Below are 25247 nucleotides of genomic sequence, written 5' to 3' on the forward strand. Positions count from 1 at the left end.
ACATTTTAAGTGCTCGGTTAGTCACCAATGGCCAGTGGCTACTGTACTGGATGACCCAGGTTAGAGAACATTTCCATCATTGCAGAAAGTTCTATTGAGCAGCACTGCTCTAAAATAAAGAGCAGATGTACATAGACATCTGTATGTGTTCAGAGCTAGGTCTGGGGGAATATGAAAGGAGCAGAGAGAGGGAGAAAGCTCTGGTGGCTACTGAACTTGCACTGTAGGATGCAATGAAAAAAGGCCATTTAGCAAATCCATTATTCTATTCCCAAGGCTAATTGTTTAATTATGGCCCTGACTAGGCCACTGGCCTAAGAAAGTGAATTTAGTAAGCTGAACTTTGATTGTGAAATACAAACAAGGCATACTTGCAAAATATAGATATGCTGCCATGTGCTGAGGACCAGGGGAGTTCTTACAACTGCCACTGGCCAATCATCAAGCACTTAGATGCTGGGAGCCCTACTGCCCACCTGGCCAAACCCCACACTTAATCCTCAAACTGCAGTATTGGTCAATATTATCACCTCATTTTATGGATGAAGCAACCGAGGCTTAGAGAAGTTGCACACACAGCCTGCCTATGGAGGAGTTAGGATTCTGGTTCTGCTTAGCCTCAGCCCAGGACAGGATTTTAATGACCAAGCCCTCCTCAGGGGCTTAAAAGGGGAGGAAAGTATGCTGCCTGGATTTGCTGAATATTCTTTCCTCCTTGTGAACAGTAACTTACTCATGCCACATACACACATATAAACTTTAATATCCCCAATTTACAGTTAGCATGACCCATAAAACCGGCAGGCAACATGAGGTGGTAAAAACTCAGTAATAGCTTACAAAGAGAATGCAATAGATTCTAGAACGTTGGTGTTATCCATACTTGATGACATGATGCGATGGGGGTGAGTTGGCGGGTAGGTTCACCAAGAAGTATTATTTAGAAAAACTGTGCCAAAGAAATCTATCATTTCACCCATAACTGGTATTAAGTATTGCAAAACTCATTTCCATAATTTCTCTCAGGTAGCTATGAATCAGCTTTCTGCCATAGGACAGATGGCAGAGTCTCATGGGTTAGGATAAAACCTTAGCATCTACTCTCTTTTGTCTGCCCCACCCTGACTGGTAGCAACTCTTAGATATATGAAAACTTATTACCATTTAATTGTGCCCGCACCCCCTGCCAAGCTAAGGAGGCTTTGGGGAAACCAGTTTGTCTGTTCAGATGAGAAATTAGTCATGCGAGCTACAGTTGCCACATAGATAGGAGTTCTGTGTGCTTGGAAACTTCAGACTCACAGACATTTCCATGGGTCGTGCAGGGTGATGCACTCCATGCTGTTGCCCCTGGCAAGAAAGATGAAAAGCATCAATGTGCATTTTAGCCAGAATTGCATTTTGAAAAACCTGCTGGATTTAGCTTCCTCCTCTCTGCTCTCCTGCTGCACCACAGCTTCCCTTGCACATGGCATTTTCTCAGCCCACATCTCATTTTTTGAGACATTTTATATTCAGAAAAAATTGTTGTTTTTAGCACAATTAAAAAATAAGCAAGTTTTTAGCCACCAGGATGCTGCTAGAAGAGGCTGGGCTGTGTGTGTTGTATCTGTATGTTGTATCCAGCTGTAACACACTCCCAGAGATACCTTGGTGGGGAGAGAGGGGCTATGCGTTTCTCTGGCTGTGCTACTTCTGGAAAGTTCCTGAGCTACATGAGCCGTTGCTATCTACTTACTTAATTGCTATGACTCCCATTGTAATGATGGTTAATTTATTCCCACTGGCAATAGAATTATGCCTGCAATGCTCAGGAGGCAGTGTGCTGTGCTGTGTACTTGGCATATAAACAAGGCTTCATGTTTAGGGCAATGGAGTATGGAGTAAGGGGACTCACAGGAAAAGTTGTGGCTGAGAAAGAAGTGGGGGAATGGGACATGAGGCAGGTCTGGAATGTGTGCACTGAAATAAAGAAGCACCCCTTCCTATCTATGGAAGCTGGCCATTTTGTGTATTTTCTGGAAAACATGAAGGTAATCCAGAGCCAGCATGAATCTTACATCAAAACTTCTCTCTTCTGTGACTCAGGCTTCCTTCTGTTTGTTCAAATAGACTCAACACTGCTGAACACAAATTTTAACTGAAACTAATTATTCCTTTCATGATTTTTTTTTAAAAGCTCTTTATAGGTCTCTAAATAAAATCACTTTGTTTCTATCAATCAGTCTTATTGATCTCTTTCCCTCTCTATGCTGTTATTTTTGGATTTCAAATAACTCGGTTGTTGAAACCTCCGATATCCCTAGGGGTGAACTGAATGAAGTGTTGCACGGCATTAAATGTCATTGAATGGGATATTATGAAATTCCCATCTTAGCTGTTTAGGTCAATATCCTCTTGTTTTTCTCTTACAGGTATGGGTTCATAGAAGGGCACGTGGTGATTCCCCGGATCCACCCCAACTCCATCTGTGCAGCAAACAACACAGGGGTGTACATCCTCACGTCCAACACCTCCCAGTATGACACATATTGCTTCAATGCTTCAGGTTGGTTCTCAGGGGGGTGTCTGTTGGCATGAAAGGCTTTGGGAGCCTGGTCTTTGGAGCTCAGCTTAAGTGGGGATTCATGTAGCCTCCATTTACATAACAAATGCTCACTGAATATCTGTACAGCAGAGTCAACATTCCTGTCTCCATGAAGCTTACATGCTAAATTGGGGAGGCAAACAATAAACAAATAAATATTAAATACCATTCAGGACTGTCCAATCTTTTGGCTTCCCTAGGCCACATTGGGAGAAGAATTGTCTTGGGCCCCACATAAATTACACTAAAACTAAGAGTAGCTGATAAGCTAAAACACAAACAAACAAAAATCACACAAAAAAATCTCATAATGTTTTAAGAAAGTTTACGGATTTGTGTTGGACCACATTCAAAGTTATCCTGGACCACACAAGGCCTGTGAGCCGCCGGTTGGACAAGCTTGCCCTATATGAAGTCTGAAAGTGATACAAGTGCTATAAAAAAGAAAGCAAAATACGAGGCTAATGAGTGCTAGGGATGCTTTTATTTTCTGAGAAGGTGGTCAGGGAAAGTGCCTCCTGGACTGTTCTGAGAATATCAGTGCTCAGAGGGGAGAATGCCAAGGAATAAAGTCAGAGAGCTAAGCAAGGGCCAGCTAACAGGGGGTGATTCATTCTCAGTGTGATGGGAAGTCATTACAGGTTTTGAATAAGGGAGTGACATGAATCTAATGATAGCTTTGGGGTGTAAGTCAAATGTCTTAGCTGAGAGGTATTTATTATATGAGAGGGCTGGAAAAAAGCCTTGGAGAGTATATGGTATGCCTTTGACCTTCTTAAATATCCCTTACCCAACAGTTGAAAGAACCAGAGAAGAAGAAACCTAAGTTAAGATGTAGATGCTAGGACACAGGCCAGCCTTTCTCTGTGTCTTTGTGACTTTCTCCCAACCATTAACCTAGAAAATCAGGCTTATGAGCCTTATTCAAGTCCTAGCAAAATTAAAGAATTCTATGCATCATGAATCTTCAGAATTTTTTGAGAAGGATCAAAATATAAATGTCAAATATCTTGATGCCAACTATCAAAAGTCTTACCTCTTAAACTGGGCCTTCTGTTCCCATGGAAGGTTTGAAGTTGGGTGAAGGGAAAGATGAAGCCTTGAGGTAAACTTGGTACATCTTGCTGGAGTGTCAGTTTTCCCTAAAGATGTGAAGGGGATGTTAAATTAGCTGGAAAGAGACTTAAGACATTATCAGCCTGAGACAAACACAGATATATACATATACGTATATATATATTTATATATATATATTTATATATATTTATAAATGTTTATTTATATTTATATATTTATATTTATTTATATAAATTTATATTTATATATTTATATTTATTTATATAAATTTATATATAATTATATTTATATATTATATATAAATTTATATATAATATATAATTTATATATGTAATTCTATATATAATATAGAATTATATATATAATTCTATATATATAAATTATATATATTATATATAAATTTTATATATATAATATTATATATAATATATAAATTTATATTTATACACATTTATACATGTATATATAAATATATACACATTTATATATGTATATGTAAATATATACACATTTATATGTATATGTAAATATATACACGTTTATATATGTATATGTAAATATATACACGTTTATATATGTATATGTAAATATATACACGTTTATATATGTATATGTAAATATATACACGTTTATATATGTATATGTAAATATATACACGTTTATATATGTATATGTAAATATATACACGTTTATATATGTATATGTAAATATATACACGTTTATATATGTATATGTAAATATATACACGTTTATATATGTATATGTAAATATATACACGTTTATATATGTATATGTAAATATATACACGTTTATATATGTATATGTAAATATATACACGTTTATATATGTATATGTAAATATATACACGTTTATATATGTATATGTAAATATATACACGTTTATATATGTATATGTAAATATATACACGTTTATATATGTATATGTAAATATATACACGTTTATATATGTATATGTAAATATATACACGTTTATATATGTATATGTAAATATATACACATTTATATATATAAAATCAAGTTATCACAGATATATATACAATATACATCAAATATAAATATATATATACCATATATATGGTAGTAAAATATAAAAAGCTGCATGGATTTTTAAACTATAAAAAGGACATCAACTTAATTATGAGATCTTTCTTCTACTCACTACTAAAAAAAACCCAAAAATTAAAATTAATTGTGAGATTACATCAGTGGCTTTAGTCTACACCACCTACCCTTTGTTGTGTGAACAGTAGGGATCAGAGTGGAAAATCAGAGAAGAAATCCAGAGTTTAGGACAAAGTATCAGGGCTGGCTAGTTGAAATGGAGTGTGTGAAGCCAGTAGATTTTGACAAAAATTTACAGGTCACTGAATCTATCGAGAGACATACGAAACAGGAACAGAAAACTGTAGAATGTTTACTCTTCCCTGTTATATAAGTGAAGAACACAAATGGAGTTTGACCAAAGGGAAGGGAGTCCAATTAACACTAAGTAGTACACGACTCATACATACTCAGTTCCCATACCCATGTCTAGCACGTCATTCTAATGATATAATGAGAAAACCACATATAAAAAAGCAAGAAATAGACATAGAGCAACATGTGGTCTAGCTAGCTCCATCTCAGTGCAACAGGTCAGAGGGAGACATTGGGAAAAGCTTGTGCTTTAGATGAAGAGGTTGGCTCATTGGGAAAGGGCTGGCATGAGGCTATACACTCCTGAGTCTCTGGGCACTGCTTATTGCATCTCCCATTGAGTCTTGCTGAGTGCATGTATGCAATAAATTATGTAGTTGCATACCCACATTGTCTTACCTGTTTTACAAGTTGGTTTCACTTGCTAAAAGGAACCTCAACTCAAATAGATAGAAGCTCACACTGTTTTATTGCCTGGCATCGAAGCCTTCTAGGCAGGCTGCGACTGAGACTTGTTTCTATCCTTAATTTTGTTCATGAGGTTGGGCCCATACCTGGAGTTGGGAGCAAGAGCATTGATTAATTTTCTTCTCTTTGGAGGGTTAGTTCAGTTGAAAAGCTTGAGAAGTACAGGGGGTATGTTCCTTACTAAAATGGATGAATTAAATAATAAAGCTAGAAGTAATATTTTTCCTTTTGTCTATTTTCCAAATTGACTCAATATTGATGGCTACTTTTGTAAGTTTTTATTTAAGTTTAAAGGGAATATGTATTGATCACCTCTATGTGCTCAGTACTGCACTAGGCAGAGATGGGGTAAGAAAGAACTGGAGGCTACATTTCTTGTCTTAAAGGAGTTAACAATCTTGTTGAAGCAATGAGACAAAAAAAAAAGAAAGAAAGAAACTGGAGAAGAGGATAAATGTGTTTAAGGATAAATAAATTCTGAATGTCTTGGATTAGAGTCAGATGATAGGGGTATTAAGTGAGCTAAAGATTTTGATAAACTGCCCTATGCAAAGGATTTCATTGCAAGGATCCCTGAATCTAATTTAGCCTGAAAGCAGCTAGCAGGTGGTCATGTCCCAGTGCTGTGATCCCCCCCATAAAACGGCTACAGGGATAAAAGTCAGCTTGATCTTAATAGATAGCTTCCATAAGCTTAAGTTTTAGCAGTATTTTTAGAAAACATGGCCTGTGGCTAACAAATGAAAATAAGGCAGAACTTGAAAAGGCCTTTGTGATTTTTTTTCCCTCATTTTCAGTGGTTGAGGCCCAACGTGAGCCTGGTGACTTCTGTGTGAACACAGAACTGACTTGAATTGATTCATTTATTAAACTTGCTTTCAGTCAAGTGCCTCATTTTCTTTTGAAGGTAGAATTAAAGGGAAGATTCTACATGCATTTGTTTATCCATTTCCTCCTTTATTCAACAACTATTTGAGAATATTTATGAGATACCTAAAATGTATCAAGCATTGAAGAGGGTGCCTTTCTATCTGGCAACCAGAGATTAGTGGCTAGACTGAATAATTAATGTTTCTTTTGGTTATTTTGGTGTGTTGAAGCCAAGGTTTATGAGAAAGCCCACCTCAGAGAATTTCTAACAAGTCCTCAGATTCAGGAATACCTCACCAGGTCTAGCTTTCCAGGCAGTACAGAGCTCATTAAATGGAAAGAAAGGCTATCTAATGAGGCCCTGGAATCCAACATGAGAGCATGAGTCTGTTAATTGCACATTTGGGTCAATCCACTAAGCATATTTGCCAGATTTGATGTTCTTTATTAAAGTTAAGGTGAATTGGAGCATGAAGGGGGTCCATGTGAACAAATGCTCTAATAATTTACAAAACTGTCTTAGGGTTTTTGACATCATGCTCCATTCTATTACAACTTGCTGCCTGGAAATTCCCAGTGTACTGTTACTTGCAGTTATATTTGAAGTTAGGGGAGATTGTTTCATCCCTGGCATCAAGAAGCCATAATCCAAAGCCTGGTTCCAGGTATGCACAACATACAAATATCAGAAGCATCTCATAGGTTGCGTCAGTTTCTGCTGATATTTCCAAGAGAAACAAGATAGATACTCCCCGAAATCTCCCAGGTTGGCTATATGCCCTTATTTTCAAGTGTAATAATTTTGGAAAATATTTTTGAAAACTGTAAAAAGCTAAATTAATATTAATTATTACAGTCCCCCATGACCTTGTGAGTTTATCAGAAGCAGGGACAGAAACATGCTCATCTTCTTTTCTCCTTTTATATGGTCTGGCATATAAGTGTTGAGTAGATGCTTAAAAATAATAAATGAAGAGTTAGATCTGTAACTTCCTTTAATTATTTCTTATGGCATTACCATTTAAGGATAATCTAAATGCGTGACCTGTACATATTTGGAGATGCATTTAGGGGGCTAACATCTTAGGTGTGTTTACTGGAAGAATAGACCCTTGGGAAATTATATCGGTACTTTTTTCTTTTTTCATCCATTCAACACATTTTTATTGCATGTTTCTCTGTCCCCATCACACATAAATGTTCTGGCCAAGACAGATAAAGTTATTACTCATCTGTGGAGCTTATATATTTCTAGGGAGGGAGGCAGGTAGCAGAAGGCAGAGATTGAGAGAAGTGCCATGAACAGTCATCAAGTAAGATGAACAAGATACGTTTATATAGTGGTAAACATGAAGAAGAAATGAGAGCAAGATGCTATGTGATGGTGACAGGTGTGGGGGAGTGATGAAGTAGTTTAGATTGGATGGTAAGGAATGGCCTTACCATTCCTTAGGTGATACTTCTTTTTAAAGAAATCTGAGAAATCTTTTAGGACAGGCTTTGCAAGAATGGCGTTTCCTAAAACTTTCTGTTTTTTTCCAATTGAATGTATAAAACTGCCAGTTAGTTCCACTAACTGCCCAAAGAAATGGGCAGGTTAAGGTTATCCTTTTTATCTGTGGGAAAAGATGCTCCCAGGTACTAGGAAGCAAACAAAACCTGTTTTGTTCAACTTGTGTTTCTATCCACTTTTATAAGTACACAAAAATTATAGCAGGACACTTAAAATACTTGTGATAACAGCCCTTCTTGTGATAGCAGTCTGTCTGTCTGCCTGCCTGTCTTCCTCCCTCCCTCTCTCCATCCATCTATCCATCCATCTCCATCCATCCATCTCCTTCTTCCTCTTTGCCAGGAGCAATTCTGGGAGAAACTAACCTAACAAATAAATTTCCATTTTAATTTAAGTATGCACACACACACAGAATAAAAGCTGTAATGCACAAATGGACTTAACCTTTCTATAAAGGCAAAACCAGTTTAAAGCTCTCTGAGGTTTTAGAGCTCAATACAAGGTATAGTCACAGAATAAAGCACTTTGGCATGAATAGAAGGTTGCTTCAGCTACACTGCAGTCTGCCTTTAAGACACAAGGAATGGAATGCAGGGTGGAAGTTTCAGGGCCTGTTATCAGGCGGCTTGAGACAGTGCTGCTCAGAGGGCTACCAGTAACATCTGTGGATGATCAGTCAGGCCCAAGATTCAGGCAGAAATCTTTATTCCTAAAGCAAGGGATGAAACAGTAGAGGATAAATGGCGAACAAGAGAAAAAAAAACCAGAAATGCCCATGATGAGATATACCAAAACAGTAACCTTGAAAAATATTCTGGGCACCTAGGCCAAAGGTGGTCAACCTCAGAAGCAACATGCTGAGAAGCAGTCTATACAGAGTAAGCACTTAAAAGATCAGCTAAATTAATAAATACATTATTACATTAATGAAAGACTAGAGATTCATTTGGTTTTTAATATTTCAACTGAGTAAATTCTTTGTTGTGATTATGTTATTTTAACCTTCAGATTGTCATGCTGTTCATGTTGATAAACATTTGATTGTGTGTCTGCCATGTTTTCTCATCATTTCTGTGGACTTCCCAGATTATAAATGATTTTCTCATGATAGTTCATACTTTACTTTTAAATTTTTTTACAATGTTCCTGCATTACTTTTGTAATCACAAATTTAAAAAATCCTCCCTAATGTGTTTGCATTAGAGAAGGAGCCGTGTCTATCTTATTTAAAATTGTACCCCCAGGCTTCCACAGTGCCTGATATAGAATGTATATTTATTAATGAATGAATTCACTGCGGTGGGAAAATTTCTGGAAACTTCATAAGTTCCAGAAATTTATGAAATCAAGTAAAAACGGAAAATCCATCAGGAAAGGCAGAGAAATTCCTAGCCAAAGAAAGTTATTTGGAATAAGTTATAATAAAACTCCATCCTAACTGACTAATAAAAATGAGGATAGATTTTCCTCATGTTTTTAAAGGGTTCTCATCCTTTTTTTCCTACCTCATAGCTCCACCTGAAGAAGATTGTACATCAGTCACAGACCTGCCCAATGCCTTTGATGGACCAATTACCATAAGTATGTCTCTCTTCTAATCTTAATTAAATTTTCCTATTTTGGGGAAAGGGCTCAGGTGTGTTCTCTATGGTATATTTGAATAGAATATTAGGCCAGGTGTGGTGGCTCACTCCTGTAATCCCAGCACTTTGGGAGGCTGAGGTGGGTGGATCACTTGAGGTCAGAAGTTTGAGACCAGCCTGACCAATATGGCGAAACCTTATCTCTACTAAAAATACAAAAAATTAGCTGGGCATAGTGGCAGGTGCCTGTAATCCCAGCTGCTCAGGAGGCTGAGGCAGGAGAATTGCTTGAACCCAGGAGGCAGAGGTTGTAATGAGCTGAGATCATGCCACTGCACTCCAGTCTGGGCAACAGAGTGAGACTCCATTTCCAAAAAAAAAAAAAGAAAAAAAAAAGAATATTAGTCATTTCCCTAAGACTAAGTAAGGACAGTTGGCTTTAATTCAGTGTCCCTTCCTTTTTTTCTACAATGACTTGAAACTGCTCTCTGGTTTACACTCATGCATCGTTCCTCAAACTTCAGTCATTTGAAAACCACTTTCACATTTTTTTTGGCATCTCTATATGTACAATGCTCTCATTTACTTGATATTTTTTATTTAAATGATCCACTGTTTTCTAATTAAAATACATTAACTTTTAAAAAGAAATTGCACATGGAAAACCAACATCACATCATAAATAGAAGGCAACCTTAATAATAAACCTAAATGTAAGAAAAATTAAATAATGTTCTTAATTTGCAGCTGCTGAAAGCTCTGGGTCTGAGTCATGTTCTCTCTTATAAAGAGGGATTAATAAGTGTCAGGTGTAGGGGCATTTTGGCCCTAATTAGCAATTTTCTGTTTGATATAACTGAAGTATTGAAAGATAATCATGAAGGATATAAACTTCCTGATATGTGTTTTGACATTGTTTATACCACATCCATCTTAAATCATCCTGATATTTGATTATCCACAGATGTATATATTCGGGCACTTTTTAAAAATAGACATGAGGGGGTCTCACTATGTTGTCCAGGCTGGTCTTGAACTCCTGGGCTCAAGCAATCCTCCTTCCTCAGCCTCCCAAAGTGCCAGGATTACAGGCATGAGCCACCATGCCTGGCCTATTCCAGCACTTTAGAAATCAGAAAATCTCAACCAGAACTTTCAAATAGGCTAACTGCTAACCCTGATCTTACGGCCTCTGAGCTTCATTTAATGGGAAACAGTACAGTGTTGAGAGGTCTGATTTCTGCTTCCTCACAGCTGGATACTGACAGTGTGCACAGGCATGATGTTGGCAGTGGCAGAGGGATGAGAATCTTCGTAGACCATACAAACCCAGCCCCACATTGTTATGTAAGGAATTGTCCCTGACCTGTGCCTTGCAATAGGAAGGGGAGGCTTCACACCATGATGGCTACGACATGAGATGTGCTGTCTCAGCAGGCCTGGCATGAAATCCTAGTTCCCTCACCATGTGTGAGATTTTAGAGGAGTGACTGATCCTCAGTTTTCTCATTCATATAATGGAACAACCTATGAGAATATTCAGGAAATTTGTAAAAGACACTATGTCTAATGTATGTCCAGCCCATAGTAGAGGTTTAATAAATGCCCTGTTTCTTTGATGCCCACAGTTCTCTTTTGAAGTCCAGACGTGTAAGAGTGTGGTCAACAATATTTCCTTGTCAAATCCTCACCTGCAGAGATTACCAGGGTGACTGAGACCTTGATTTTTTTTTTTCATTTATGTATTATTAATAGTTCCACTTGAGACTTGCCACAGTGGCTCACTCCTGTAATCCCAGCACTTTGGGAGGCTGAGGCAGGCAGATCACCTGAGGTCAGGAGTTCAAGACCAGCCTGGCCAACACGGTAAAACCCCGTGTCAACTAAAAATACAAAAATTAGCTGGGTGTGGTAACATGCACCTGTAGTCCCAGCTGCTTGGGAGGCTGAGGCAGGAGAGTTGCTTGAACCCAGGAGGCGGAGGCTGCTGCACACTGAGATTGCACCACTGCACCCCAGCCTGGGCAACAGAATGAGACGCCATCTCAAAAAAAAAAAAAAAGTTTCATTTGAACAAGCTAAATATGTGGCCAAAAACAACCTTTAGTCCCATCAATTCAATACAGCAGAAAATAATTTCATCTAAATGCACACCTGCATAGTGAGTGGCCCAGACTTGAGAGCAGCAAATACTTCTAGGGAGGAATAATGAATGAATGCATTCAGGCTTTTTCTTCTCCAATTCATTCTAGTCATTTGTTGAAACCACAGATGTTGATCTTCATGTATATCTGTGCTTGTTAATTTCCAGGTAGAATTTCACAGAGAATGGCAAAGGCTCTTCTATATTTAGACCTGCTGATTTCCTAGCCAGAAGTGGGTGTTTGCACAAGTGGACAAAACTTGCCCCTTAAAAAAGAAAATCAAAATCTTCATCATTTTGCAGATGTATCTTCCCTGCTGAGGCTATTAGTCTGCTACTTCAAATCTTTTTCGGAGGAATATATGGAATTAATAGCAACACATTTTATATGTACTTCAGAAGGGAGAGTAGGGAAACAAGTGGGAGGATGATTATTTATTGAGCATCCACTGTATTTTGAATACTGTGCTGAGCACTTTACTTACAATGTATCACATAATCCCCATTTTACAAATGAGGAAACTGAAGCTCAGAGTTGCCTTGTCCAGAGCTCTATGAAGCTGGGATTCAAACATGGGGATGGGACTCTCCAGTACTTCCTTGTTTCCTGCCTCATCCCCAGGGTGTGTGGGTGATAGGAGGGTGCACTTTCTTAGTGCATCTGCCACTCTCTCCCACCACTGGATAGATAGGTGTTTCTCATTACAAAGGAAAATAGCTTTGAAGTCACTATGTTAAACGCTAATCCACATACTCAAAATATGAGCTGTGAAGTTCTGTAAGTACCTTTTCTCTCTCCCAGCTATTGTTAACCGTGATGGTACCCGCTATGTCCAGAAAGGAGAATACAGAACGAATCCTGAAGACATCAACCCCAGCAACCCTACTGATGATGACGTGAGCAGCGGCTCCTCCAGTGAAAGGAGCAGCACTTCAGGAGGTTACATCTTTTACACCTTTTCTACTGTACACCCCATCCCAGATGAAGACGGTCCCTGGATCACCTTCAGCACAGACAGAATCCCTGCTACCAGTAAGGAGAATAAATCACTGTGCTTCCCAATAGCAATTCCCTGGCAAAATGTCTCTGACCTTCCTGAGCATTGCACACTCAGGTGCTGATTTTCTCGTCTCTAGACAGCTGGAAGCTGGTGATGCCATTCAGGGAGGTGGGCTCTTGTGGTTGTCAGTAAACTGCCTGCATTGACTACTACTGCCTACCTTTTTTCCTCATCTATAACTGTTTTTCTTACCTTAGCATAAGAAGTGCCATATTGGAAGTTTTATTTTGGGGAGAGCCCTCCTTATTCTCTTATCCCCAGGTATACAGTAACAATTCAAGCCTGATATAAAAACTGTTTTCATTTTTTCATGTTTCCTTCTTGTTCTTATCCACCTATGGATAAGATTGTTTTCTTAAAGTTGGGATCATAGAGTTTGCATACCACTCCACTAGCACCTTTTAAAAAACCCACTTATGCCTGAGGTTGCAATTTTTTGAATTTTTGCGATCAGACCTTGGTGATGACAATAAGCAGTAGGATATAAATAACTCCCACATGCTTAGCTTTCCAATAATGGAACAGTAGGCATACGTGGGTCAACTGTGGCTTTTTATGTTTTAACTTGATTTACATTCTTACTATTGATAGTGTAATATTCAGTGATTTTCACCAACGATAATTTACTCAACAATTCCTTTGTTTTTGGTCCAAGGAAGCATATCTGGAGGAGTTTTCTGGTGAAATTAAATCAGCTTAAGAGCTCTATAATCCAGCCTGTTGGGGAATGTTCTCAATACTTACTTGGTGTGTGGGGGTAATTCATTACTTAGGGTTGCAAGAGTGGAAGTATGTAAACATTGCGTTCCATTCCTTTGGAGTTTGTCCCTCGCGCTTCAGCTCCACTGGAAAGTGTTTACATCTCTCTTGTCTCCTGTTTCCCTCTTTGCTTTTCTTCTATGGTTTGTTTTGAAATGGGCTCCCAGATGGGCCATGCTCCTCCTGTGGAGGATTAATCAAACTCAAATAGGGCATCTGCCTCTGGAGTGGTTTTCCTAGTATGGTGTGGATTTTCTCTTTTCCTGGCTATAGTTCCTGAGGGGTGAAACTTGGGCCTCCAAAGAGTGTGGCAGAAATGCGCTGGCTTGTGAATACTCAAGACAGGGCCCTTCTCTTTTCCTTGTCACCCAGAAGCCAGGGAAACCCCCACAGCACTGTGATTTCATTTAAGGTCACTTGCGCAATAGTGTTTTAAATTTCTGTCAGTCTCTGGCTGAGGGCATGATACAAATAGGCTTGGGGTTCCCATCACTCCCTGCACATTCTTTGAAGCTTTTTAAAAAGCAGAGTTTTCAAGCTGCCCATACTTTCTTGGGTTATTGGCCCTCTTGAGTTTGCATCAGCTTATTGTTGGTAGTCCCGTGGGCAACCCTTCTTGAGAGAGGCTTCTGCAAACCAAGCAGGCAGTGCTGCTAGCTACTCACTGCTTCTTGGGTTCCCTGTCTTTTTAAAGTAACCATGTCGAAGGTGCTTATCATTATGGTATGCAATTTTGTCAGATGTTAGCGAACACAATAATTAGTGGTCTCAGCAGGAAGGAGAATAGGTCTACTCTAAAGTACCACTTCCCACCAAAGAAGAAAATCCTGATAAAACATAACTTGGGACTATATGTAGTTAACATTCAAACCACTAATAGCCTATATAAAATAGTATTTCATGTGTGTTTTAAAAACACACATTTCATTAACCCCTATAGAATATCTCTTAAGAACTGTATCTTCCCTTCCTAAGTTAGTCAGCAAACGTATTTTGAGAACCTACTATGTACCAGGCCTATTAGAATGCTTGGGATCCAAGGACAAACATAGTTAGGAAATAATATTGAAGAGAGGCAAGGATTACTGAGATATTTATTCATTCAATCAGTATCTGAGGTCTTCTGTATGCCAGACACTGCTCTAGGATACTAGGAATTCAGAGTTGGACTTACCTTCATGGAGAATACATATTATTAGTTTAGAAATCAGGGAAAAGGAGTGTTTATGAGATTTAACTAAAACATAGTTCAGGATTTGAGCTGCGAAATGAATTGTGCCTTTCTCCTCCCAGATAAATTAGTTAAGTTTCCTTCAGCAGCTAAAAAAGAAAAAGACTAATGAGTCTACCAGATGAGTCCAGGGCTAACCTGAGAGTCACTGAAGTACTATAGGACCCAATGGGACCAGTAGCAGCTCCAAGTGGATCACTTCATGCAAAGAAACATACCAAGGCAAACAACCTGGTGGAAACTTGAACGTAGCATAATGGCACGCCAGGAAAAGTCAGCACTGTTAGGTTCCTGAGTAGAATCGTATTCCTAAAGTCCAGTGAGGAGATTTGCAAAACCTTATCACTGTTGGACTGAGAGCTGGGACAGAGTAACAGGGAGTGATTGCAAAGCCTCCCTCATGCATTGCAGGAGGGCAGGGGTCAAGAGGAGTGCTGGCTGAGAGCACAGAAGAAGCTGCCTTTGGCTCGGCTGGCTCATTCCTTCCTGAAGGGCCTGTAGTGGGTGGCAATAGGGACAGCTAGTAAGAATAACCATCTGGGTAGCTTTAGGCTTCCAGCAGGCTGTTTATCTTGAGTGTCATCAGCCTCTTCCTATTGGTGACCTGGAACTCTCTGGGATCAAGAAACCTAAACTAATTCAGGAAGCAGACTCCTGCCTTGGAACACTGTATTTCCTTGTCTTCTGGGTGTCAAAGGAATTCTTTCTTTCTTTTTTTTTTTTTCAGATCTGGTATGGCCTATTTGGGTGGGGAAAATTAGAAATTCTGCTGGCTAGGCAGTAGCTTTTTCCATTTTTCCCCCTCATACCACTCCTTTCAGGAAGACAAAAATAACGCCTATTTCTATCTTGTTCTTGTAGGTTTGTTTCCTCTGGTACTGTTTTTTCCTGGTGTACTATTGGGTGAGGGTGGTGGGAATTATGCATCTTTAATAAAGTTTCTGAGGTGAGAATGTAGTGTCTGTGGATTTTCCCGGGGATGCTCAGGTTTGTCTGGAGGCTTCATGGGTAAAATTGGCTCCTATTTCTCTACTCTCTGTTCTGAACTAATGTGTCCTTTGCAGCAGGGATGTCCAGTCTTTTGGCTTCCCTGGGCCACATTGGAAGAAGAAGAATTGTCCTGGGCCACACATAAAATACACTAACACTAACCATAGCTGATGGGATAACAACAACAAAAAAAGCTTATAATGTTTTAAGAAAGTTTATGAATTTTTGTTGGGCCACATTCAAAGCCATCCTGCATCACAGGTGGCCCACAGGCTACGGGTTGGACAAGCTTGATTTAGAGGACAGAACATACTGTGCCAGCTGTTGGCATTTGATATAGATAGAGTCAAAGTTTTTAACCTAGGGTTCATGGACCTTCAGTAGGTTCAATGGTAGACCATAAGGCATTCTAGAACTATCTGAAATAGTATGTAAATTTTGAGTGTGTATATGTAGCATCACTTTTTTGAGGAAGGAGGTCATAACGTAGATTTTCAAAGGGATATATAATTTAAAGTGGCTTTTTAAAATCTCAGCTGGCTTAAATTAGATATTTATCCTGATGGTTTTTGCCATTCCATTTCAATAAGAAAACATGCTGGACTCAAGTCAAACTCGAGAGTCGAATGAGAGATTTTAAATTGCAAAATGTTACTGATGATATTTTCTCTAATTTGAGAAAAGTCTGGAATTTCTCTAACTTTGGCAACTCTGGTTTTTGGTAGAAACACATATTGGAATAGAATAAAAAGTGACAGAAATGATAGATGGATACCTGAGGAAGTTTTATCTGATTTCGACACTTTGAACACATTTTCTTTGCAAAGTTCCTGCTCAAGTATGAAGTTTGACCTGAGGCTGATGCGTGTGGGTGGAGCTTTGAAATGCCAGTTGTCATCACAAGCTACCTGGGTACAATGCTAGACAGATGTGAAAAATACACACTAGCAACCCAAAGATAATCCAAAGATAAATGCATGAAAGCAGTCGTTTGAAATGCTGCTTCAAAAACCTCCAGCTCATGGCTCAGTCGCCCAATCAAGTAAATAGAAAATCTCTTTCCTTCACAGGTTATTAAATTGCTGCTTGATTTTGCTTTGATCATGAATTCAGGGGATTCAGTTTGAAGAATGAGTAGCACGAAATTTATACCCATGAGGAATTTGCATTTCTGATGTTGTCCTAAGATTGTGGGTGACATTAGGAGTCTGGAAAGATAAAACCAGGCCTAGATTTTCTTTTCTAATTATCATTCAATAATAGATACAGACATCATATATAGGCAGAACTGAAAGTAAAGATTTGTAGAGGGAATATCACTAAGTGATACTTTCATAATTGATCCAGTTACTTCAACTGTGCACTCAAACAGCCACGCAACAGCTCAGGAGCAAAATAACTAGATATGGTCCTGGTTTGGTAATTCACAGCCTAAGACTCAGGATCTCACAACAACAGCAACGACAGGTAAACTGCTTTGTCTTTTGCTTATCAGCTCTCCTGGATGTCAGACCTTTTAGTGTTAGGGGAGAGGACGTCCATTATCACGTCAAATCTCCTTCATCATTCTTAGTGAGAATAGGGTCTTGTACCACTTCATATATCAGAAAGGTCTGTGGATCTGGGGATATGATTGATATTCTTAAATGTCCTGTATGTTTTCCTTTTGGCAATGTGTATATAGAATCAGAATGATTTTTCCATCAGAGGAAGGAAAAACTATGAATCAATAGTTTTGAATGAATGAATGAAATTATGAAAAACTACAAATGAATGAATTGACTGTGTGATTCAATGAGAAAATGTCCTTTAGAAAGAAGTCTGCCGGAGAGTGCAGGCTTCTTTCTGCTGATCTGATTCTCACAGCCAGTAATAAGAGAAGGAAATGCAGATTTCTCTCATCAAAGTGTAGGCCCTGAACCCTTCTTTGGACACTTAAAATCTCAACTGTAAAATGTAGGAAATGACCTGTTGCTCCATATCAGAATCTAGGCCTCTAACAAGCTCCCTGGGTGTGTGGCTCTTAGCTCTATATCCCTGCAAAGTGTATTGTTAAAGGAGCTTTGGGGAAAAACGATTCAAGGCCTGTAAATATGGGAGATTAAAAGGACACCCTCATTTATTAACTTTCATTGATGGAGTTAATGGCCATATTTCAAAATAACTAGGCATTCTTTCTGCAGAGGGGGGTAATAAACATGGAAAAATTATTCTTTACATTTGTTTGCCTTATATGACATTGGATAAATTATATTCTTTACTTCTATAAATAATCGTGAGGAAAATAGTGCTCATGTTATGTTATGGTTGCCATATCACAATGTCTAAGATCATGCAGGGGTGGGGAGGGGGGATACAGAGATTGCGGAATAAAGACAATGCTATTTTTAAATGTTGACAATGTTTATCTTCATAGGACAAAGAATGTGAAGGAAAAGGTCTTTTTGGCAGTGTTTCATCTTTGTTCATTTTTGGGCTTTCTTGATAGCTGAAAAAAAAAATCTAACTCACCTTACTATTTTGTTTGGGGATGATGGTTTCAGCCCCTCTGCTTGAACTTGCTCTCAGTTTTTTGTCTACTGTTAGCTCATATTCTTCCAATGCACATTTTTGGGCATTATTGGTTACAGAAATGGCAGTCTTTAGAGATTTTTAAATCAAGACTCTTGCTTCTGGTCTTATTAGCAAGATCATTGGGGTCACTTCATCTCTGTCTGTCTTTCCTGATTGATTATCCTATTTTCAAAGAATGAGACTCAAAATATCCTGTTCTGCTTTGCAAAATATAGTTTCACATAAGAAATTACCTTGGGCAAGGTTGTGAGAGGATTTGGAATCTAAATGGAGAAAAGTGTAGAGGCATATTTTTCAATCTTCTACTTCTATGTCATTTTCCCTGTGTGTTGGATTGTTAAGATTATGTATCTATTGCTGGCAGAAATATCATATCCTAAATTCTTGGAGAATGATATTGGTTGCCCAAGATTGTATAGAAGATTAAGGAGCTAGGACTCTGAAGAGCTGGGTTTTAGAATCATAAACTCTCAGATTTGGAAAGGATGTTAAATGGTCTGGTTCAATCAACACTTCTAATAATTTAATCTCTTACACAACTTTCCTGCCAAGTGATCTTCCTGACTATGGGAAACATAATACTTTATGAAGGAGTTCATTGTTGGATAGTTCAGATTATTGGTTTTTTAAATCCAACATTTGGAAGAACATTCCTCTTCCTGAAATTTTCACCACAGATCCTAATTTGGCCTCATGGATCCAGAGGCAAAAAAGTTTAATCCCTCTTTTACATTATATAGACTTTCAAAATTCAAAGACGGCTGTCATGCGTTCCTGGAGCCCTCACTCTTGCTAATTAGGCTTCTGACTTCAGACAGGTCAGAAGCTCTGTCCAGCAAAATTTTTAAATCTTTAATATAAGGAGCATGAACCAGATGATATTTAAGATCCTTCCCTCTCTGACATTCTATAAACTTCAGTTTGAGTCTCTGAAAAAAATGGAACATTTTTGCTTTTTCCCTTTCTTTTCACCATCTATATCAAATATAGATGATTCTCTTGAGTAGTAAAAGAGTACGAGCATATTCAATGCTATTTCTTAGGAACCGTTAATTAATCTTTCAACAATCAATTCAATCATGATTACAACAGCTTTGATGAGCACTAGTGCTACAGCAACTGAGACAGCAACCAAGAGGCAAGAAACCTGGGATTGGTTTTCATGGTTGTTTCTACCATCAGAGTCAAAGAATCATCTTCACACAACAACACAAATGGCTGGTAATGAGTTATTATTATCTCATAGCGTATGTTTTCTTGACAGCCTTGAATAATTTTGATTGACCTCTGGGATGTTATTAAAGCCTAACGTTCCTTCTATTCTCACAAATTTTCGTTATGACTTTAGAAGGATCATTAACTCTGGTATCTGTTTGTTTGCTTGTATGGCACCAATAAGCAGATTTCTTCTTTCTAATCTATGGATTAGTATAGACCAGGAGAAGGCTAATACAGAGACTATGAAACGGGAATAAGTTTTTTTAACGATATGGCAAAATTGTGACTCTGAAAGATCATTCATGTATATTCTAAAATTACCACAGTCATAAAAAGTCTTGGACTTTCATGAGGAAATAGCATAGCTAGATATGAAAAAATATAGAAAATCTTCATCAGTGGAACTATTCTTGGGGTAGACACTAATCATATGAAAAGACAAATGCTCATTCCCTAAGATAGCCTGAATCTCATTTAAAATGTAGAAAACCCGTTTTTAGTAAAGAGACATCTTCTACAGTAACCACTGAGAAGAAGTGGAAGTTTTTCATCTCCTTTTTTTATTCAAAAAGAAAAAGAATTTCTCAATTTCTGAACCACACTTCACTTTAATTAACCCCTTTGATTGCCTAATAATGCCAAAAATGATTTCTCTGTTAATTGGCTTCACATTTTTGCTCTATGCTGAAGTAGTATTGGGAACTGCAGTGTAGCTTCCATCTCTGTTTGGAGGTATACTGATCTGATCTGATACTAGAGAAGATAAAAAATGAATTAGCAAATTGTGAACACAATGAAATGACTGACGTAGGTGTAGATTCCAACATTTTTCTGAAGGTGTCTTGACCAAAAAAAAAAAAAAAAAAGGCACGTGTGAAACCTTTCCATTCTGTTCTTGATGGCTTGGCTTTAATGGCATATGGTTAATGAGTTAATAATAAACATATCTGAAAGTGTGGGGGAGTTTTCATTAGCCTTTAAAAACTTATATGGTGAGATTATGTCCACACTTATTCTTTCAGCTTTCTTAAAGAGAATATTCAGTTTTAAAGATCATAGCCACTTGTTTTGAGATTTATGTATTAGCTTCGGAGATCAGAACATAAGAATTTGGGGTATGCAAGTCAACTCCCTCACTTTCTTTTAAAAATCCTGGGAAATCCATTATACCTTCTGTGCCTGATTTTCTTCCTTTGCAAGTGGGTTGCTTGGCGTCCAGCTCAGCCACTAATGCAAGTCACCACAACAGGTACGTCTTCAAATACCATCTCAGCAGGCTGGGAGCCAAATGAAGAAAATGAAGATGAAAGAGACAGACACCTCAGTTTTTCTGGATCAGGCATTGATGATGATGAAGATTTTATCTCCAGCACCAGTAAGAATAATCAATTACAGTACAGCCATTTATGCAAGGCTTATTGATTAATCTGAGTGATACCAAATTGTATCTCTCTTGAGAAGTAGTTAATGTGAAAAATGGGTGAACCTATGATCATACCTTAGTTATATCTTGATGAGATTATGGAAGAAGAAATAGAATGTTTTGAGAAGTGGGGAAAATATCTCACAAAATTTCTCTTGTCTCATGTTCTTCCTGTTTTATTTATCTATGGGATCTACTGCTACAGATTGTCTTTGAATGATCAGGCTTTATCAGAGAATGATATTAAAACAGTACAAAAAATGTACATTGTGTACTTACTGTGCTAGGTGCTGGAAACACAAAGATGAAAAGAGCCAGAGCCTTTGCTTTTCAGAAGCTCATGGTCTGTTGGAGCAATAGACTTGAAGAATGTGATGAGGAGGGTATTAATTAAAAGTTGTAGGCCAGGCACGGTGGCTCACACTGTAATCCCAGCACCCTGGGAGGCCGAGGCGGGCAGATCACGAGGTCAGGAGATCGAGACCATCCTGGCTAACACAGTGAAACCCCATCTCTACTAAAAAATACAAAAAATTAACCAGGCGTAGTGGCGGGTGCCTGTAGTCCTAGCTACTCGGGAGGCTGAGGCAGGAGAATGGTGTGAACCCAGGAGGAGATCGCGCCACTGCACTCCAGCACTCTAACCTGGGTGACAGAGCCAGACTCCGTCTCAAAAAAAAAAAAAAAAGTTGTGGAAGTTCCTAAATTGAAGGCCCTAAAGGCTTAAATGATGGGAGCTAGAACTCAAGAATTATCTTAGTTAATCAAAACCCAGCTGAGGTCAAGGGAACAAATCCAGAGTTTTAACAAATGAGCTGGACACCAATATAGCAGAAAGACCTTGAAGGGAAGGGCAAATGTCAGGTTAGCTTTAGCAAGACATTGCCACTTATTAAAAGCAAATAATGAAACCACTATTGGTACATAATAGTATCCAAATTTTTGACAATTATAAAACTTTTTGAGAACAAAGAGATGGAAATTGAGCTTTAAAGATATCCTTAAAAAGTTAAAAACATGCAAAGGTTGGTCTAATATTCTGCCAGATTACTGAGTTTTCCACACATACCTGTAATGACTTAAGATTTTGCTGAACAGAGCTGAGAATCCTGAACCTGACTCCATCACAGTTCTGCTTTTCCTTAGAAAAAAGGCTTTTGGGGTGCTGTGTGAGCTCTCCCAATTCACTGAAGTTCTATCCATTCCATTAAAACCTGAGAATTTCATCCTCAAATGGACAGAGAAGAAAGGGTCCAGAAAAAAAAATAGCTTAGGCCTTGAAGGCATCTGAGTATATAACATTGATATGACAAATACTCAAAAGGAACTAGAATTTTCTATCTAAACTTTTAAGTGATTTTTTTTTTTTTAGACCCGACACCCCTCCAGAGCTTAATCTATGGAATAAGAAAATTCCTTTTGGTAACTTCAGAACAAAAACCAAATAATCGAAAACACTGGAGTTTTACATTACACTGTCTCCTGTGTTCAGCATGTGGCCCAGCTTTGCAGATGGGCCCATCAGTAAAGACGTGGTCTTGATACTGAAGAAATTAAATTCCCTTGGGTGATAACCCAAACAGATCTACCTGCAAATGAATTGTATGGTCAGGCTTTGGGGAAAAATTTCCCATGGTGTTGTTTTGTTTTGTTTTGTTTTTTAATTTTTTAAATCTCTATGGCATATTTTTCCAATTTCTGCTTTTCTTTTTTTTTTTCTTTTCTGCTTAGCACCTATGGACATAATTCAACATGATGCCCTCTTTCTTCTGGAGGGGTGTGATAACTGCTTGATAATAAGCACTTTTTCAGGCCTATTGAGAATGTGGTTAATGATTCTAAACTTGATTTTTCATAACTTGTAAAATAGAGCTGACAGTATTATAGTTCTGAAAACAGTTTTGTGTTATTTGGGTATCAAAATAAAGTTTGAAACAATTAGGATGGATTTGCAAATAACCTTTTCACAAAACATATTGACTCAGATTTTGTCATGATCCTTCTGTTAGGTACATCTCTTATTCCAGCCCTAACAGATTGGGTGACAATATCAGGGTGCTGGTGGATGTACGCCTCCTTCTTTCCAGTGTGCTGCTATGATGGTGGCTGGTTACCTGTGGTGTCTTATTTTCTTTCATTGGCTATGAATGGCTTGCTCATGACATATTTTGTATTTGAGGAGAATACCATAGTGTTTGATAAATATTCAGAAATGTATCGCTAAAACATATGGCTATTCTAGGTATTCTTTTTCAGAATCATCTATAGGAAAGCTCTGGCTGCTCAGGCATTCCTTTCCCCACTGAAATTACTAACAACATAAAGTGATTATCATGGTATAACTTTCAGTTATCTGCCTCTTCACCCGGAGGATCTACAAATAGCACACAGTGACTAAGTCCCTGGGCTTTCAAGTGCAGAGGGATACTACAGACTGCATGGATGGGCAAAATGGCGCCTTTGGTTATCCTCGGTGGAGGGCTGGTGTTTTCAAAGCTGTCCTTCCTACTGCTGCAGCTTCTTTGACTGTTTTATCTGAAAGATCTCATGTTCTGAACCCCAAGGTATTCTATGACAGAATGCAAAGGACACTGAGATGCTTACCAATATGGCTGAATTAAGCTGAAGTCACCCTCCGCTTTCCCTCCATTTCCATGCAGCCATCTATACAACCTGATATAGATGATTCATTGCATAGTCTACAGAAGCAAGACTATGTGCGGGACAAGTGGCGAAGGCTCAAGAAATAACATTTTTCTAATTGCTTCAATCATCGTTATCACAGTTTCAACCACACCACGGGCTTTTGACCACACGAAACAGAACCAGGACTGGACCCAGTGGAACCCAAGCCATTCAAATCCGGAAGTGCTACTTCAGACAACCACAAGGATGACTGGTAATGGGTTCTGCATATTTAATGAAAGATTTTTTTCCCCTCAAAGCCCATGATGCTGCAAAGGTCAATCATCGAGACACAGTGGGAAATTTGGTTAATATCTGATCAAGAAATTCTTAGTGGACTTTTATGAGGATACTTAATTCCATTTAGGAGTCATTTATCAATTATACCATGTGGGCACAGGATTTTTTATGTTGCTTCATGATAAAAATGAATATGTTTGAATGGTTTGTGGTTCTGCCTTTGACAAACTGATTGTAGTGGAATAATAAGGGAACATGAAGAAATTCCAAGCCCATTGATTTTCTCTTGAGACCAATTAGGTAAAGTCACTCAAAATTTTTGAGAGTGGATGCTCACAGGTAACACTTTGGCATAGAATTGTTAAATAGCATGCACTTTAATGGAAGAACAGAATCATTAAAGATTGGTTGATAACAAGTCACAGTGTATTTAACCATCATCACAGCAGATGTAGACAGAAATGGCACCACTGCTTATGAAGGAAACTGGAACCCAGAAGCACACCCTCCCCTCATTCACCATGAGCATCATGAGGAAGAAGAGACCCCACATTCTACAAGCACAAGTAAGCAAGATGGCGGTCGGCAGTTCTGGGTTAGATGAATTAGTAAAGACATTCCAGCAATAGGGAAGATTTTGTTTAGAAATTGGCCACATCTTTTATTTCCACTCGGTAATTTCTTTTATTCTTAGAGCCTGAAAAGCTGCTAAACCCGCACACAAATTTTAAAAATTGGAAGGAAAATGATAACTCATCAGGTTGCCCAAAGGCCAAAATGTTTTAAGAAGTAGATCTAGATACAATTTTTGTGTTAAAGGTTCCTAGAGGTTCCATTTGGGTAACTTGTGTGTGTTCATTGAAATGTGTGGCAAAGAGTGTGTTCTTTTGGTGCTTAGTAGTGGAATCTGGAAAGAAAGTTTGTCAAGTGAATTGATCTTTGGAATCCTTATTTTCTATGAAGATCTTTGATGAATACAGTTTCTTTTTTGCATTCTGTCCCTGACTGTTCTATAGAAAGACATCCCTTGTACTCTTTAGAGCAAAGTTGGTAGCTCTTATGGTCTTCATTTGAATTCTACCACTGCTTCTTTTTCTGTTTTTAAGCCCATGGTAACTTGGGGAAGGCTTTGATGCTCTTACTGTTATTTCTACTATTATGAAAACTCAGGTTTTCTAAAACAATCTCAAGTTGCGGCAGTGGACTGTGAGAATAGGGGGCCCCCTCACTCCCCAAACATAAGAAGTATGTGCTTTTCTTCTTTTATCTATCCTGCTGAGATATGTCTATCTTATTTGGAATAAAAGTATTTATTTTGGAAAACAGCTTTTTAGCATTTTTAAAATGATGACCCAACTGTCATTCTCACAGCCCTAGATACACCTAATG

General features: G+C 38.2%; 1 protein-coding gene across 7 annotated transcripts in view; it reads left to right on the plus strand.

Moving 5' to 3' along the window:
• The window catches only part of CD44 (CD44 molecule (IN blood group)), a 159429-nt gene that overhangs the window by 38709 nt on the left and 95473 nt on the right, over positions 1-25247 (plus strand). For 5 of the 7 annotated variants that reach the window (XM_008955848.4, XM_063608397.1, XM_024930780.4 and 2 more), the window contains exons 3-5: positions 2415-2548; positions 9464-9532; positions 12480-12710. The exons of 1 other annotated variant lie outside the window; for it this stretch is intronic. In XM_008955848.4, the coding sequence (XP_008954096.4) occupies positions 2415-2548; positions 9464-9532; positions 12480-12710 (434 nt within the window). Of the gene's footprint in view, positions 1-2414; positions 2549-9463; positions 9533-12479; positions 12711-19384; positions 19514-20759; positions 20886-23718; positions 23833-24307; positions 24425-25247 lie in introns of all 7 variants that reach the window. One more of the 7 variants, XM_057299140.2, reaches the window with a different exon arrangement.

This window comes from Pan paniscus, chromosome 9 (assembly GCF_029289425.2).
Source record: "Pan paniscus chromosome 9, NHGRI_mPanPan1-v2.0_pri, whole genome shotgun sequence".
NCBI lineage: Eukaryota > Metazoa > Chordata > Mammalia > Primates > Hominidae > Pan > Pan paniscus.